Source organism: Oncorhynchus kisutch, linkage group LG17 (genome assembly GCF_002021735.2).
Source record: "Oncorhynchus kisutch isolate 150728-3 linkage group LG17, Okis_V2, whole genome shotgun sequence".
NCBI lineage: Eukaryota > Metazoa > Chordata > Actinopteri > Salmoniformes > Salmonidae > Oncorhynchus > Oncorhynchus kisutch.
This window is the reverse complement of record NC_034190.2, coordinates 8,800,961-8,817,677: the sequence shown is the minus strand read 5'-3', so window position 1 is coordinate 8,817,677 and position 16,717 is coordinate 8,800,961. Positions and strand designations below refer to the sequence as shown.

At 40.3% G+C, this 16,717-nt stretch overlaps 1 protein-coding gene across 4 annotated transcripts; it reads right to left on the bottom strand.

Moving 5' to 3' along the window:
• Positions 1-7,043: 7,043 nt before the first annotated feature.
• LOC116354511 (uncharacterized) lies at positions 7,044-16,482 on the bottom strand. 4 transcript variants are annotated; one of them, XM_031795066.1, is made up of 5 exons: positions 16,334-16,454; positions 13,367-13,659; positions 10,580-10,767; positions 9,883-9,971; positions 7,044-9,558 (listed from the first exon to the last, which is right to left on the bottom strand). In XM_031795066.1, exons 3-5 carry the CDS (start codon positions 10,758-10,760, stop codon positions 9,262-9,264), a joined length of 567 nt encoding a protein of 188 aa, XP_031650926.1. In that variant the 5' UTR covers positions 10,761-10,767; positions 13,367-13,659; positions 16,334-16,454; the 3' UTR covers positions 7,044-9,261. The 4 variants fall into 4 exon arrangements, 3 of the variants coding, with proteins under 3 accessions (XP_031650926.1, XP_031650927.1, XP_031650924.1); XM_031795067.1 differs by having other exon boundaries at positions 9,139-9,558; positions 13,380-13,659; positions 16,334-16,446; XR_004203838.1 differs by lacking the exon at positions 13,367-13,659 and having other exon boundaries at positions 7,046-9,558; positions 10,647-10,767; positions 16,334-16,468.
• Positions 16,483-16,717: the final 235 nt, after the last annotated feature.

Here is a 16,717-nt window from a genome sequence, read left to right as displayed (position 1 = left end):
GGTTAGGGTGGTGATATAATGTAGGGTTAGGGTGGTGATATAATGTAGAGTTAGGGTGGTGATATATAATGTAGGGTTAGGGTGGTGATATAATGTAGGGTGGTGATATATAATGTAGGGTTAGGGTGGTGATCTAATGTAGGGTTAGTGTGGTGATATAATGTAGGGTTAGGGTGGTGATATAATGTAGGGTTAGGGTGGTGATATATAATGTAGGGTTAGGGTGGCGATATAATGTAGGGTTAGGGTGGCGATATAATGTAGAGTTAGGGTGGTGATATATAATATAGGGTTAGGGTGGTGATATATAATGTAGGGTTAGGGTGGTGATATAATGTAGGGTTAGGGTGGTGATATAATGTAGAGTTAGGGTGGTGATATAATGTAGGGTTAGGGTGGTGATATAATGTAGGGTGGTGATATATAATGTAGGGTTAGGGTGGTGGTATAATGTAGGGTGGTGATATATAATGTATGGTTAGGGTCATGATATAATGTAGGGTGGTGATATATAATGTAGGGTTAGGGTGGTGATATAATGTAGGGTGGTGATATATAATGTAGGGTTAGGGTGGTGATATAATGTAGGGTTAGGGTGGTGATATAATGTAGGGTTAGGGTGGTGATATAATGTAGAGTTAGGGTGGTGATATAATGTAGAGTTAGGGTGGTGATATAATGTAGGGTTAGGGTGGTGATATAATGTAGGGTGGTGATATAATATAGGGTTAGGGTGGTGATATAATGTAGGGTTAGGGTGGTGTTATAATGTAGGGTTAGGGTGGTGATATCATGTAGGGTTAGGGTGGTGATATATAATGTAGGGTTAGGGTGGTGATATAATGTAGGGTTAGGGTGGTGATATAATGTAGAGTTAGGGTGGTGATATAATGTAGGGTTAGGGTGGTGATATAATGTAGGGTGGTGGTATATAATGTAGGGTTAGGGTGGTGGTATAATGTAGGGTTAGGGTGGTGATATAATGTAGAGTTAGGGTGGTGATATATAATGTAGGGTGGTGATATATAATGTAGGGTGGTGATATATAATGTAGGGTTAGGGTGGTGATATAATGTAGGGTGGTGATATATAATGTAGGGTTAGGGTGGTGATATAATGTAGGGTGGTGATATATAATGTAGGGTTAGGGTGGTGATATAATGTAGGGTGGTGATATATAATGTAGGGTTAGGGTGGTGATATATAATGTAGGGTTAGGGTGGTGATATAATGTAGGGTGGTGATATATAATGTAGGGTTAGGGTGGTAATATAATGTAGGGTTAGGATGTTGATATAATATAGGGTTAGGGTGGTGATATAATGTAGGGTTAGGGTGGTGATATCATGTAGGGTTAGGGTGGTGGTATAATGTCGAGTTAGGGTGGTGATATAATATAGGGTTAGGGTGGTGATATAATGTAGGGTTAGGGTGGTGATATATAATGTAGGGTTAGGGTGGTGATATAATGTAGGGTGGTGATATATAATGTAGGGTTAGGGTGGTGATATAATGTAGGGTTAGGGTGGTGATATATAATGTAGGGTTAGGGTGGTGATATAATGTAGAGTTAGGGTGGTGATATATAATATAGGGTTAGGGTGGTGATATAATGTAGGGTTAGGGTGGTGATATAATGTAGGGTGGTGATATAATGTAGGGTGGTGATATATAATGTAGGGTTAGGGTGGTGATATAATGTAGGGTGGTGATATATAATGTAGGGTTAGGGTGGTGATATAATGTAGAGTTAAGGTGGTGATATAATGTAGGGTGGTGATATATAATGTAGGGTTAGGGTGGTGATATAATGTAGGGTGGTGATATAATGTAGGGTTAGGGTGGTGATATAATGTAGGGTGGTGATATAATGTAGGGTTAGGGTGGTGATATAATGTAGGGTGGTGATATAATATAGGGTTAGGGTGGTGATATAATGTAGGGTTAGGGTGGTGTTATAATGTAGGGTTAGGGTGGTGATATCATGTAGGGTTAGGGTGGTGATATATAATGTAGGGTTAGGGTGGTGATATAATGTAGAGTTAGGGTGGTGATATAATGTAGGGTTAGTGTGGTGATATAATGTAGGGTTAGGGTGGTGATATAATGTAGGGTTAGGGTGGTGATATAATGTAGAGTTAAGGTGGTGATATAATGTAGGGTGGTGATATAATGTAGGGTTAGTGTGGTGATATAATGTAGGGTTAGGGTGTGCGTGAAACAAATAATTTTTCCAACAATTGTTTACAGATTATTTCACTTATAATTCACTGTATCACAATTCCAGTGGGTCAGAAGTTTACATACATTAAATTGACTGTGCCTTTAAACAGCTTGGAAAATTCCAGAAAATGATGTCATGGCTTTAGAAACTTCTGATAGGCTAATTGGCATCATTTGAGTAAATTGGAGGTGTACCTGTGGATGTATTTCAAGGCCTACCTTCAAATTCAGTGCCTCTTTGCTTGACATCATGGGAAAATCAAACGAAATCAGCAAAGACCCCAGAAAAACAATTGTAGACCTCCACAAGTCTGGTTCATCCTTGGGAGCAATTTACAAATGCCTTAAGGTACCACATTCATCTGTACAAACAATAGAACGCAAGAATAAACTCCATGGGACCACACAGCCGTCATACCGCTCAGGAAGGAGACCTGTTCTGTCTGTTAGAGATTAACGTACTTTGGTTCGAAAAGTGCAACTCAATCCCAGAACAACAGGAAAGGACCCTGTGAAGATGTTGGAGGATATAGGTTCAAAAGTATCTATATCCACAGTAAAACGAGTCCAATATCGACATAACTTGAAATGCGCTCGGCAAGGAAGACGACACTGCTCCAAAACCGCCATAAAAAAGCCAGACTATGGTTTGCAACTGCACACGGGGACAAAGATCGTACTTTTTGGAGAAATGTCCTCTGGTCTGATGAAACAAAAATTGAACTGTATGGCCATAATGACCATCGTTAAGTTTGGAGAAAACGGGGGAGGCTTGTAAGCCGAAGAACACCATCCCAACTGTGAAGCACGAGGGTGGCAGCATCATGTTGTGGGGGTGCTTTGCTGCAGGAGGGACTGGTGCACTTCACAAAATAGATGGCATCATGAGGAATTAAAATTATGTGGATATATTGAAGCAACATCTCAAGACATCAGTCAGGAAGTTAAAGCTTGGTCGCAAATGGGTCTTCCAAATAGACAATGACCCCAAGTATTCTTCCAAAGTTGTGACAAAATGGCTTAAGGACAACAAAGTGAAGATACTGGAGTGGCCAACACAAAGCCCTGACCTCAATCCTATAGACAATTTGTGGGCAGAACTGAAAAAGCGTGTGCGAGCAAAGAGGCCTACAAACCAGACTCAGTTACACCAGCTCTGTTAGGAGGAATGGGCCAAAATTTACCCAACCTATTGTGGGAAGCTTGTGGAAGGCTACCCAAAACGTTTGAGCCAAGTTAAACTATTTAAAGGCCATGCTACAAAATACAAATTGAGTGTATGTAAACTTCTGACCCACTGGGAATGTGATGAAAGAAACAAAAGCTGAAATAAATAATTCTCTCATTATCTAAATTGCAGCCGCGAATCCGCCATAGAAAAATAAATAACATAAGCTTTGGTAATATGGATAGCCTAACTATTGAAGCAATGAGCGAGTTGGTTTTCCATGGCCCCGGTACCCCTGGTGGGTGGAGAGTTCTCTTTAGGATCAATGGAATGGTTGAAAAGAATCAAACAAATAGGAGGTGCTTATGTTTGTCCTGTTTCACATACAGTGGGGAGAACAAGTATTTGATAACCTGCAAAATCGGCAGTGTTTCCTACTTATAAAGCATGTAGAGGTCTGTCATTTTTTATCAATGGGTACACTCCAACTGTGAGAGACGGAATCTAAAATACTTATGTCATGCAATAAAATGCTAATTAATTACTTAAAAATCATACAATGTGATTTTCTGGATTTTTGTTTTAGATTCCATCTCCCACAGTTGGGAAGTGCATTGGAAAACCAACTCGCTCATTGCTTCAATAGTTAGGCTATCCATATTACCAAAGCTTATGTTATTTATTTTTCTATGGCGGATTCGCGGCTGCAATTTAGATGTACCCATTGATACAAAAATTACAGACCTCTACATGCTTTGTAAGTAGGAAAACCTGCAAAATCGGCAGTGTATCAAATACTTGTTCTCCCCACTGTATGTGTAGTGTGAAATGGACATGTGTTTCTTTTGCATATCCCACTCCCCCTGAGACATCCTCAGAAAGTGGGGTCACGGCCAGAGGTCAGTCATTATTGATGGCGAAACTGGAGCAATTAAGGTTAACTGTCTTGCTCAAGGGCAGATCAACAGATATTTCACCTAGTCGGCTCTGGAATTCAAACTAGCAACCTTTCGGTGACTGGCCCAATGCTGTAACCGCACCTGGGGCACAGGGCCATGCAAAAACAAATTTGCCTAAAACTCGTCTGGCCATCCTCTTTCAGCTCGAGAAAGTGGATTTCTAATGGTGCGGGCATTTAACATAAAGCCTCATGGCTCTCATTGATTAAACAACACAATGCAGTAACACTGCTAAAGCCAATTTAACAATATGTCAATCAAACGGTTTCTCTGGAGACATTAGTGTTCTGTGTGTGACCTTTACTTCCTGAAGTGCACTGGAGTGTTGTTTTTGCTTCTCGGAAGGCTTGATTATCACTGAGCATTCTAAAAGTGCTTGATTTATCACTGAGCATTCTAAAAGTGCTTGATTAATCACTGAGCATTCTAAAAGTGCTTGATTAATCACTGAGCATTCTAAAAGTGCTTGATTAATCACTGAGCATTCTAAAAGTGCTTGATTAATCACTGAGCATTCTAAAAGTGCTTGATTAATCACTGAGCATTCTAAAAGTGCTTGATTAGTCACTGAGCATTCTAAAAGTGCTTGATTAGTCACTGAGCATTCTAAAAGTGCTTGATTAGTCACTGAGCATTCTAAAAGTGCTTGATTATTACTGAGCATTCTAAAAGTGCTTGATTAATCACTGAGCATTCTAAAAGTGCTTGATTAATCACTGAGCATTCTAAAAGTGCTTGATTATCACTGAGCATTCTAAAAGTGCTTGATTATCACTGAGCATTCTAAAAGTGCTTGATTATCACTGAGCATTCTAAAAGTGATTGATTATCACTGAGCATTCTAAAAGTGATTGATTATCACTGAGCATTCTAAGTGCTTGATTAATCACTGAGCATTCTAAAAGTGCTTGATTATCACTGAGCATTCTAAAAGTGCTTGATTATCACTGAGCATTCTAAAAGTGCTTGATTATCACTGAGCATTCTAAAAGTGCTTGATTATCACTGAGCATTCTAAAAGTGCTTGATTATCACTGAGCATTCTAAAAGTGCTTGATTATCACTGAGCATTCTAAAAGTGCTTGATTATCACTGAGCATTCTAAAAGTGCTTGATTATCACTGAGCATTCTAAAAGTGCTTGATTATCACTGAGCATTCTAAAAGTGCTTGATTATCACTGGGCATTCTAAAAGTGCTTGATTATCACTGAGCATTCTAAAAGTGCTTGATTAATCACTGAGCATTCTAAAAGTGCTTGATTAATCACTGAGCATTCTAAAAGTGCTTGATTAATCACTGAGCATTCTAAAAGTGCTTGATTATCACTGAGCATTCTAAAAGTGCTTGATTATCACTGAGCATTCTAAAAGTGCTTGATTATCACTGAGCATTCTAAAAGTGCTTGATTAATCACTGAGCATTCTAAAAGTGCTTGATTAATCACTGAGCATTCTAAAAGTGCTTGATTATCACTGAGCATTCTAAAAGTGCTTGATTATCACTGAGCATTCTAAAAGTGCTTGATTATCACTGAGCATTCTAAAAGTGATTGATTATCACTGAGCATTCTAAGTGCTTGATTAATCACTGAGCATTCTAAAAGTGCTTGATTATCACTGAGCATTCTAAAAGTGCTTGATTATCACTGAGCATTCTAAAAGTGCTTGATTATCACTGAGCATTCTAAAAGTGCTTGATTATCACTGAGCATTCTAAAAGTGCTTGATTATCACTGAGCATTCTAAAAGTGCTTGATTATCACTGAGCATTCTAAAAGTGCTTGATTATCACTGAGCATTCTAAAAGTGCTTGATTATCACTGAGCATTCTAAAAGTGCTTGATTAATCACTGAGCATTCTAAAAGTGCTTGATTAATCACTGAGCATTCTAAAAGTGCTTGATTAATCACTGAGCATTCTGAAAGTGCTTGATTAATCACTGAGCATTCTAAAAGTGCTTGATTAATCACTGAGCATTCTAAAAGTGCTTGATTAATCACTGAGCATTCTAAAAGTGCTTGATTATCACTGAGCATTCTAAAAGTGCTTGATTATCACTGAGCATTCTAAAAGTGCTTGATTATCACTGAGCATTCTAAAAGTGCTTGATTAATCACTGAGCATTCTAAAAGTGCTTGATTAATCACTGAGCATTCTAAAAGTGCTTGATTATCACTGAGCATTCTAAAAGTGATCTATGCCATTTAAAGTCCTTATAATAGACTGCACTACCACTCACCCCCTCCTAACCTGCTCAACTCTGATCACCACTTCCTCTCTCTGTCAGTGTGCGTTGTGTTGTGTCATGTCGACTGCGTGGGGCCGCCTCACTTCTTGCTCAGGAAGGGACGCAGAGGGCAGGCTGGTGAGCACTTCCCTCTCTCATCTGCTTGTGGGTCCATCACCATTCACGGAACTCTGGGTCCAGAAGTTGACACTCAGAATCAGTCTGACAAGAACAAGCACAGTACTAAGGCAGATACTAAGGCAAACGCATGGACCCAGACTGCCACAGTAACAGACTGCCACGGTAACAGACTGCCACAGTAACAGACTGCCACAGTAACAGACTGCCATAGTAACTGATTGACAAGAAACGTGGAGACAATGACAAGTCGAAAGGAATTGTCAAACTACAGCATGATGTGTTGATTTTAGTCTTGTGTGTGAGGAGTTAAAATTACCACATTTCAGGAACAGTTTCCAAACAAAAAAAAGATGAGATCATCTCGAAATAATTTCTCCACATAATCAAAACAGATACAGTAGATTAACAAAGTCCACCCCTAGAGTATAGTTACCAACCTTTGCATCAGCATATAGTTAAAGGATACATTTACACAAATATAATATATTTTTATTGCCCTCAATCCCTCAAAACAAAAATAAACCACATTTAGAATAGATTCGTATCACGAGAAAGAAAACATTAGAAAATACAGAAATCAATTAGTCCAAGAAGAAAAAACCTTACAAAACAAAATGTGTATATGTGTGAATTGAACATTTTTACCCCACAGCATATTATAAAATAAACAGAACAAGCCACTTTCATTACAGGTGTCTCCGTCTAAACTAGTAACCTGTTAGGGGCTTCTTCTTGCTTGAAAGCACATTCTTCCATTCTATTGTGTTAGTAGGACTTTCTGGAAGTAATGACTTATTTTTCAACACTGGCATTTGAGTTCCAGCAGAGGGCACCAAACACATCATCTGCCCTTACTGGCCTCAAGACCTCCCGTGTAACTCTATGCTCTTTTATTTTAGCCGGGGAATCAGAGTGACTACTGGGTGTAGAGGGCACAGCGCCTACTGTAGCCCCTTGTTACAACCCTTCCATGTTCATTAAACATTACATTTTTGTCATTCAGCAGACACTCTTATCCAGAGTCACTGCACAAACGTCCATCTTAAAGATAGGTAGGTGAGACAACCACATATCACCGTCATAGTCAGTACATTTTTCCTCATTAAATGATCAAAGCTAGTAAGAAAAGAGTAGTGGTAGTACCAGTGTCAACAAGGGTGTTAGTTAAAGATACTGAAGAGGTGGGTTTTCAGAAGATGGGCAGTGTCCTGATTTTAGGGGGAACTGGATGCTTGTTCCACCATTTGGGTACCAGGAGAGAGATTAGATTTGCCTGGGATGAACGGGAGCCAGGCTCACCCTGGTATTTTTCTGTGTTGGGAAAACTAATCAGAAAAGACAGTTTAGCAAGCTACCAGTTACCTCACACTGGAAGAAGTTAAGAAAAATAGTTTACTTAACTACAGTTATTTTGAAAAGTAGTTCACTACATCCAAACTACTTTGTGAAAACAGATCATATCTAAATCTGAAATGTCAGACTACAAATTGCAAGAAGAGATCACTTTAGGGTCATATTACACATTCTGTTAATATTTAGCCTAAACACAAAAACGATGTTTCAAGTGAGAAACGGGTTGGTCTGATGCCCAAAAATGGAAATGATGGCCTACTTCACTCATCTTATTTTAGCCAAAAATGTAGTGTGTAGTTCCAGTAGTTGGCTACACGGCTAAAACGTAGTGTGTAGTTACAATAGTTGGCTACACGGCTAAAACGTAGTGTGTAGTTCCAGTAGTTGGCTACACGGCTAAAACGTAGTGTGTAGTTCCAGTAGTTGGCTACACGGCTAAAACGTCGTGTGTAGTTCCAGTAGTTGGCTACACGGCTAAAACGTCGTGTGTAGTTCCAGTAGTTAGCTACACTGCTACATGACAACAAGTAATGAACTACTGCAAACACTATCTAGATTTGAATTTAGTTCCACTATCACCAAGCTACTGCAAAATGTAGTTAATTTACTAGTAATCTGGTGCAGTAGCAGACACAGGGTCAGGTACGGGGCCAGGAGCCCATGGGATGGGAGCACCATGGATACTCCTGTCCACTACCCTCCCAGTTAGCCCAGCTGGTAGCAGGTCTATGGGTTTTCCCAGGAGCCTCTGCTTCATCTCATAACTTTCCTTGGAAGGTCCTACAAGGCGGAGGAGATCTCCAGCATGATTGACGAGGACAGTAGGATAAATTATATTATACTTCTGAACCAGTTCATGAATTCTAACCTGTCGGTCGCGATCGAGTGTCCATAGTGGGATTTCTTGAGTTCGTAGTCTTAAATTAAGCTTGTTGAGAAAAACCTGCAGCTTTTCCATAACCCGCTCTGGACTCTTCCCTTCAAGGAAAACATAGCAGAGGTCTGAACCTTCAGCTGGCTTAACATCCATTTGAGTTGTGTGGCCTCCAAGAATGGAATCAATGTCCTTTTTCCTGACGCACTGGGCATAACGGAGCACATCTGCGTCCGTTATGAAGAAGACCTCACTGCAAGATGGGGTCTGGGAGATGGGTTCCACTGGTTTGGGGGATGTGTTCCTCATATGGGTCAAGTTGTCCCCAACATACCCTGTTGCTTGCGGGCTGGGAAATGGGTTGCAGCGGATTGAGGATTTGGAAATGGCCCCAGAGGCTGGCTATTGAGACTGGATGGCGAAGGGCTGCTGTGGCGCAGGGTGTTTGTGTCCTGGGGTAAGACCTGCTGCAGTTGGGCCTTCACTGCAGTGAACTTCTGAAAGGAGCCCTGAATGGGTAGCTGGGGAATCTCGTTCACAGGCTGGAGCACCTCCTCGCTGTCCTTGGAGAACATGCTCACATCCAGATCGGCCTTGACTGGCACGTCCACCTGCGACACACACATAACACATAAATAAAACTCTTCTGCAACGCTCGTTGGTCTTGGAATGACCTGCAACCGACTTGAAAACTGAAGGTAGATGGTGTTGCTTACTGAGTTTTAAAGCTCTGATTAAGAAAAAAAATTTTGTTGACCACTAATTGTTTTTAATGTCAAGTATTGTATGTACATGCTGACTACTTCGTCATGACCTCTTGCCAGCTCAACTCGAAAAAATGGTTTATTCCCTGGTAAATTAAAGGTTCGATAAAGGAAATTGTAACCATACTTTTTACAGGACATGGATTGCAATATGATGTGTCTTTTTACTACCTCAGGCGTGTCAGCGTTCCTGAATTTAAGAGGAAAGTGTTGTCCATCCACTTCTAAGACATGGATCCGCTGCAACACACGTGCAGCCACTGCAACAGAGAGGACAGGAAGTTAGATGAATGACATGGTTTTTACCACAAATGTACAGTGGGGCAAAAAAGTATTTAGTCAGCCAACAATTGTGCAAGTTCTCCCACTTCAAAAGATGAGAGAGGCCTGTAATTTTCATCATAGGTAAACTTCAACTATGACAAACAAAATAGGTCACAGGTGTCTTTTATACTGATAACAAGTTCAAACAGGTGCCATTAATACAGGTAACGAGTGGAGGACAGAGGAGCCTCTTAAAGAAGTTACAGGTCTGTGAGTGCCATAAATCTTGCTTGTTTGTAGGTGACCAAATACTTATTTTCCACCATAATTTGCTAATAAATTCATTAAAACTCCTACAATGTGATTTTCTGGATTTTTTTTTCTAATTTTGTCTGTCATAGTTGAAGTGTACCTATGATGAAAATTACAGGCCTCTCTCATCTTTTTAAGTGGGAGAACTTGCACAATTGGTGGCTGACTAAATACTTTTTTGCCCCACTGTATCCATATATTCTGTAGCAAATAGTACATTATCACAAACTAATATTAGACTATGTGTACCTAAAAATAGATATCTGTAGTTTCATCCATTCGATAAGCCTACCTTCTGGATCCTCAAACATGACAAAGGCCTGTCCTGGGCTGTAGGATAGAAACTGTACTCTCTTTACCTCTCCTCCCCCGTTCCCTGGTCGTTGGAAGTGTATTGTGAGCTTGTCAACCATTCTAACAGAGGCAAGGATATCGTCGGGGACGCCAAGCACCTCCACGGGTGTTCCCTCCATGACAATACTGGGGAAAGGAGATAGAGGTGAGCAATGACCACAGGTGACACCACCTCAGGTTGTAGCAGTCTTATTGGCTGAATGTGATATGCAACATCTGGGACTAGCATTAGCTAATCCAGCATGGAGGTGAAAAATTGTGTTTCATAAAGAAAGCATGCATATTTTCCCACATTCTCGACATTAACTAGTTAAGGAGGAAATGGATGGCTTTGCAGCCTGAATGGAGAATGTTTACCACCCTGTCCACAGGGGATATGTAGGGCCCTATAAAATCTGTTACATTTGTTTTGCCTGATTCCGTTTAGTTTTTCCCCCAAATTCCATTTAGTTTTTCCAGATTTCCGTTTCCCCCGAATATTTTCAGGTTTCAAAAAGAAAACATTTCAGAATTGAATGTTCTAAGTCCACAACAATGTTTAAACCACATCAGGAGACCATTTTAGAGGTCTGGGGGGAAAAATAAAGATGTTTTAATGTTTTGGCGTGCAAGTGTGCACCAGGAAGAGACCATTGTTTGGCTAAGCAGTGTTTCTGTAGCACTCATGTGGTTGCAGAGTTCGTAAAATGATCACCTGGTTTGAAGCAAATAATCATTCTGCCAGGTAGGCATAGGCTACTTTTTAAATAACATTCATTTGAGAAGGTTTTTGGGAAAACCTTTCCGTTTCTAACAGAAGGTTATCATTAGAATCGTCGCTAATGGATATGCAAAGTGTAGACAAGTGTGCAAATACCCACAGACTGGGGCATTCTTGTGACTTACTTCACAAATGAATGCATTTTCCAATAAGTCCAATTTGTTTTTGTTGATTTCCTACAAAGTCAAAATTTTTAAATATTGTTGAATTCTATTTTAATGTCTGGATTATATGATTCTGTCCACAATGTGGATGTTATAGTGCCCTAGATATGAGTGTATAGCCGGCTGCATAAGTTCCATTTGGACGGTAAAATGAAACGACTCGATATCGCCATCTGCCGGCCTCTCACGGAGTTGAGAGCAGACTAGAGTTTTTATTTATTTTATTAACCTCTGACTCCTTTGAGTTGCTATGCGTCAATAACTAGTGATGGACACGAATCATTCTGAAGCATTGAGGTTTTTCAGCGAATTGTGTCAAATAGGTTCATTTACTCAGGGCTTTGATCAACACAGTGTACACTAGTGGCACCTGCTGGTCAAAAGAATTTAGAGCAGCCATATTATTATAGATGATGTCCCACACCCTGTAGCGTGTCCGCAGCATAGCCTTTTTGCCTTCTACCAGAGTAGAAGAGGGAGGCCCAACTCAGCGGAAAATCTGTCTCCCTCCGGCAGGAGGCGTTTTTTCCCCTTGTTTTGCCCACCAAACAAGGAGCTTTTGTATGCAGATCAATGAGAGTGTGTCAAACTAAAAAAATGTATGGCTTTTTTGCTACATGAGGTCAATTTGACTGAATAGAAGTTTCGTAATGCTTAAGTTGTTACGAGTGTACTGATATAAGTAGGACACGTGACATCCCGGCAACTTTGAGAAAAGAAAAACACTTTATATCGGAGTTGTCTCGAGATGGCTATGCATATTCATGACATGAGGCTAGTAGCATAGCATCTCTCGGGTTGACGTCAACAACCCTCATCGAATATTCCAAATGTATCCACCAATCCAAAGAAAGGATAGGCGGGAGCAACACTGCTTTGTGGACAACGACTCCCATTGTTTTTTAAAACGTTACTTTAAAAATGTAACATTAACCTAATAAAACATTTGTTGTGGGAATGACGAGCAGTAGGCCTAATACATTATCACAGCATATTGGCTATGTGCCTGGCCTGGTAATATTGTTCTTCTCAGACCGTATTATATTTTAAAACTCAAGCTTTGATAACAAAATAGATCAGTTGGTGTAGCACTTGCAAGGCACAGCTGAGCATAAATTTAAATCATTTGCTTTTTTTATTTTACTGGACTGATGGTACCTCCTGCATCTGTCATGGTGCTTTCAAGACAACTCAACAGGTCAAATCATGACGTCAGTGATCTGCAGGTCGGAAAGTCAGAGCTCTAGAAACATGCCGGAGTTTCCGACATGGAATTCTGAGTTGGATGACCATTCAAAACGATGGTCATCCAAGTTCCCAGTTGTCTTGAACGCACTGAATTCGGGAAGTCTGAGATTTCAGAGTAAAGAGTTCAGTTGTTTTGAACATGGCCTTATTCTCAGTGGAGGGAGGGAGCAAGAGAGCAGCAGAGGGTCCATCTCTCATGGTCCCTGCTCTCTCCTTCCTTTCCTCTGGTGAGACTGACCAGAGAGAGGGGACAGTCTTCCACCTGATGGCGTATCTCGAGTCGTACCGCATAACCAATATGCATAAATTCATGTTGTTCCTATGACCAGAGAAAGTGAAATATTCTCCCATATTAAAATGGCTATCGTTACACTTGTCTACTCATTCATTGCACCTGCAGCACGAGAGAAGGACGTTTTATGTTTTGTAATAATGTTGAATAAAAACAGTGACAGCGGTGAAAATAATATTAAAACATACACACTCTTATCAACAGCTATATTCTTTGACAGTCTCTCTCTGGTCATGGTTTTAAAAGTTATGAAAATCTCACTTAGGCTACAAACTTTTCTGTGGCTGGGGAAGCTGTAGGCAAGGTGAGCTATCAAATTGGTCAGCGCAGTAGGTCGCACTTGATTTAGCCACAGATCTCCCGGTCCACAGATCTCCCGGTCCACAGATCTCCCGGTCCACAGATCTCCCGGTCCACAGATCTCCCGGTCCACAGATCTCCCGGTCCACAGATCTCCCGGTCCACAGATCTCCCGGTCCACAGATCTCCCGGTCCACAGATCTCCCAGTCCACAGATCTCCCAGTCCACAGATCTCCCAGTCCGCCATGTTCCTCTTTTCAGACAAATGAAATGGTACAAAATGGGAACACTTTGCGCAGAGCTTCTGAATCAAGTGAAAACCTACTGCCAACAGTGCAACATCCATTTTAAAAAGTAATGCCTTGAAGATAGACCAGTTGGACTGGTTGGTGACCACTGGACTATGCCTCAGTCACGCACTAGTCAGAAATAGGAAAATTTCTCACTGGTTGTAGTTATACACGTGCCGTGTTCAACCAGTTAGCAAGTCGAATATTTTCAAGTATCCTAGTTCCGACTAGCACGTGAACGCGGCAACTGTTTCGAAGTACACTGCTTAGCGATCTCGACACATGCCTTGGAGCTCCGGCATCAAACGTACCATCACTAGTCAATACTAGAGGTTGAACAATTAATCGGAATGGCCGATTAATTAGGGCCCATTTCAAGTTTTCATAACAATCGGTAATCTGCATTTTTGGACACCGATCATGGCCGATTACATTGCACTCCATGAGGAGACTGCGTGGCAGACTGACTACCTGTTATGCGAGTGCAGCAAGGAGCCAAGATAAGGTGCTAGCTAGCATTAAACGTATCTTATAAAAACAATCAATCTTAACATAATGACTAGTTAACTACACATGGTTGATGATATTACTAGTTTATCTAGCTTGTCCTGCGTTGCATATAATCGATGCGGTGCCTGTTAATTTATCATTGAATCACAGCCTACTTCGCCAAACGGGTGATTTAACAAGCGCATTCGCAAAAAAGCCCCATCGTTGCACCAATGTGTACCTAACCATAAACATCAACGTCTTTCTTAAAATCAATACACAAGTATATATTTTTAAACCTGCATATTTAGTTAATATTGCCCGTTAACATGAATTTCTTTTAACTAGGGAAATTGTGTCACTTGTCTTGCGTTCTGTGCAACAGAGTCAGTGTTTATGCAGCAGTTTGGGCCGCCTGACTCGTTGCGAACTGTGTGAAGACTTTCTTCCTAACAAAGACAGCCAACTTCGCCAAACGGGGGATGATTTAACAAAAGCGCATTTGAGAAAAAAACACAATCGTTGCATGAATATACCTAATCATAAACATGAATGTCTTTCTTAAAATCAATACACAAGTATATGTTTTTTAAACCTGCATATTTAGTTAAAAGAAATTCATGTTAGCAGGCAATATTAAAATAGGGAAATTGTGTCACTTCTCTTGCGTTCATTGCACGCAGAGTCAGGGTATATGCAACAGTTTGGGCCACCTGGCTCGTTGAGAACTAATTTGCCAGAATTTTACGTAATTATGACATAAATTGAAGGTTGTGCAACGTAACAAGAATATTTAGACTTAGATAAAATACGGAACGGTTCCGTATTTCACTGAAATAATAAACGTTTTGTTTTCGAAATGATCGTTTCCGGATTTGACCATATTAATGACCTAAGACTCGTATTTCTGTGAGTTATTATGTTATAACTAAGTCTATGATTTGATAGAGCAGTCTGACTGAGCGATGGTATGCAGCAGCAGGCTCATAAGCATTCATTCAAACAGCACTTTCGTGCGTTTGCCAGCAGCTCTTCGCTGTGCTTCAAGCATTGCACTGTTTATGACTTCTGCACTGTTGGAGCGAAGAACACAAGCATTTTGCTACACCCGTAATAACATCTGCTAAATATCTGTATGCGACCATTACAATTTGATTTGAGTGGTAGAGGAAGATGGGTACAGGGTGAGGGATCCTGAGAGGATTCCTGTGAGTAGGCAGAGACCAAGAGAGTGATGGTAAGAGTATGTGCTTCAGTAAGGTGGGCTTTTTAGCATTCATAGCCATGGTTGTCAATTATACTGCAGAAATGGATCAGAAGTGACAGAAAATAGAAGTTGTGGAGGCAGTAGCTGAGAAGTACTCGGGATTGTGAGGATTTACTGCAGAACAGCTGCTTTGGGTGTTGAGTGGTAAGTGGTCTGTCCTCTCAGACTATCGGTATGGAGTAGTATTAGATCGGGTTAAATAGTGGAAGGTGTGGTGTTTTTTGTTGTTGTTGTGAGGGCTATTAGTTGGCAGGGCAATTTTCCTTGTTTCCAATGTTGTATTACCATAACAAAAATGTAACGTAGGTAGGTCGTGAATGGCATCACACACCAGTACAGTAGGTGGCGGTGTATACAACTAAACGTTGGATGCGATCCACCAACCAAATCCTAAAGAAGTACAGCTGTGGTCGTATTTGATTAAATAACATTTTATTAAAATGTATGGATTTCAGCAAACAAAGCACGGCACGCAAAAACATACAGTAGGTACACAGTAAGGGTTTTAGAATGTTTAAAAAAATAAGTATCGACGCTTTGCAACTAGAAAGACCATAAACAAACGGGTCTGTGGTACTTGGCAATGTAAAGTGAAGAACTGGAATGTAACTGAAAAAGTAATTATTGACAGTACGAAATATTCAATTGACAGCACGCAATATTATTGCATTAAATTAACTGTGTATGGATGTGAGTTATCTACGTTTTCTCAATCAATGTGATTGGTTTAGGTTTGGCAATATTGTAATCCGATTCCCAATTTCCCTCTCCCGTTTTTCGCTAAGAAAACACTGAAAATATACTTGATGTAAATTATTATGCATTAACAGCAAACGTGTTTTTATTTTCCTTCAAAAAGTTGTCATTTGAATCAAACTTACCTATATCGGGTTGTCGGTTTGTTCAAAATAAGGTCGTCACCACTGAAGTATGGTCGTACTATGCATTTCGAGAAAAGTGAAAAGTTGTTAGCGTCACGCATAGACTGATGCCGCGTTCAAATGCTAATCGGAACTAGGAAACTCGTACATTTCCGACTTGTTATCCGTTGACGCGGGCACGTGTATAACTATATCAATTCAATTCAATTCAAGGGCTTTATTGGCATGGGAAACATGTGTTAACATTGCCAAAGCAAGTGAGGTAGACAACATACAAAGTGAATATATAAAGTGAAAAACAACAAAAATTAACAGTAAACATTACACATACAGAAGTTTCAAAACAGTAAAGACATTACAAATACCATATTATATATATATACA

What these genes read in the sequence shown, in the direction of transcription:
- LOC116354511 (XM_031795064.1), bottom strand. Translation starts at nt 16,434, where the DNA reads ATGCGTGACGCTAACAACTTTTCACTTTTCTCGAAATGCATAGTACGA. An exon ending in AAACCGACAACCCGATATAG is followed by an intron (nt 10,768 to 16,333) that starts GTAAGTTTGATT and finishes TCCTTTCCCCAG; the next exon opens with TATTGTCATGGAGGGAACAC. An exon ending in GGAACGCTGACACGCCTGAG is followed by an intron (nt 9,559 to 9,882) that starts GTAGTAAAAAGA and finishes TGTGTGTCGCAG; the next exon opens with GTGGACGTGCCAGTCAAGGC.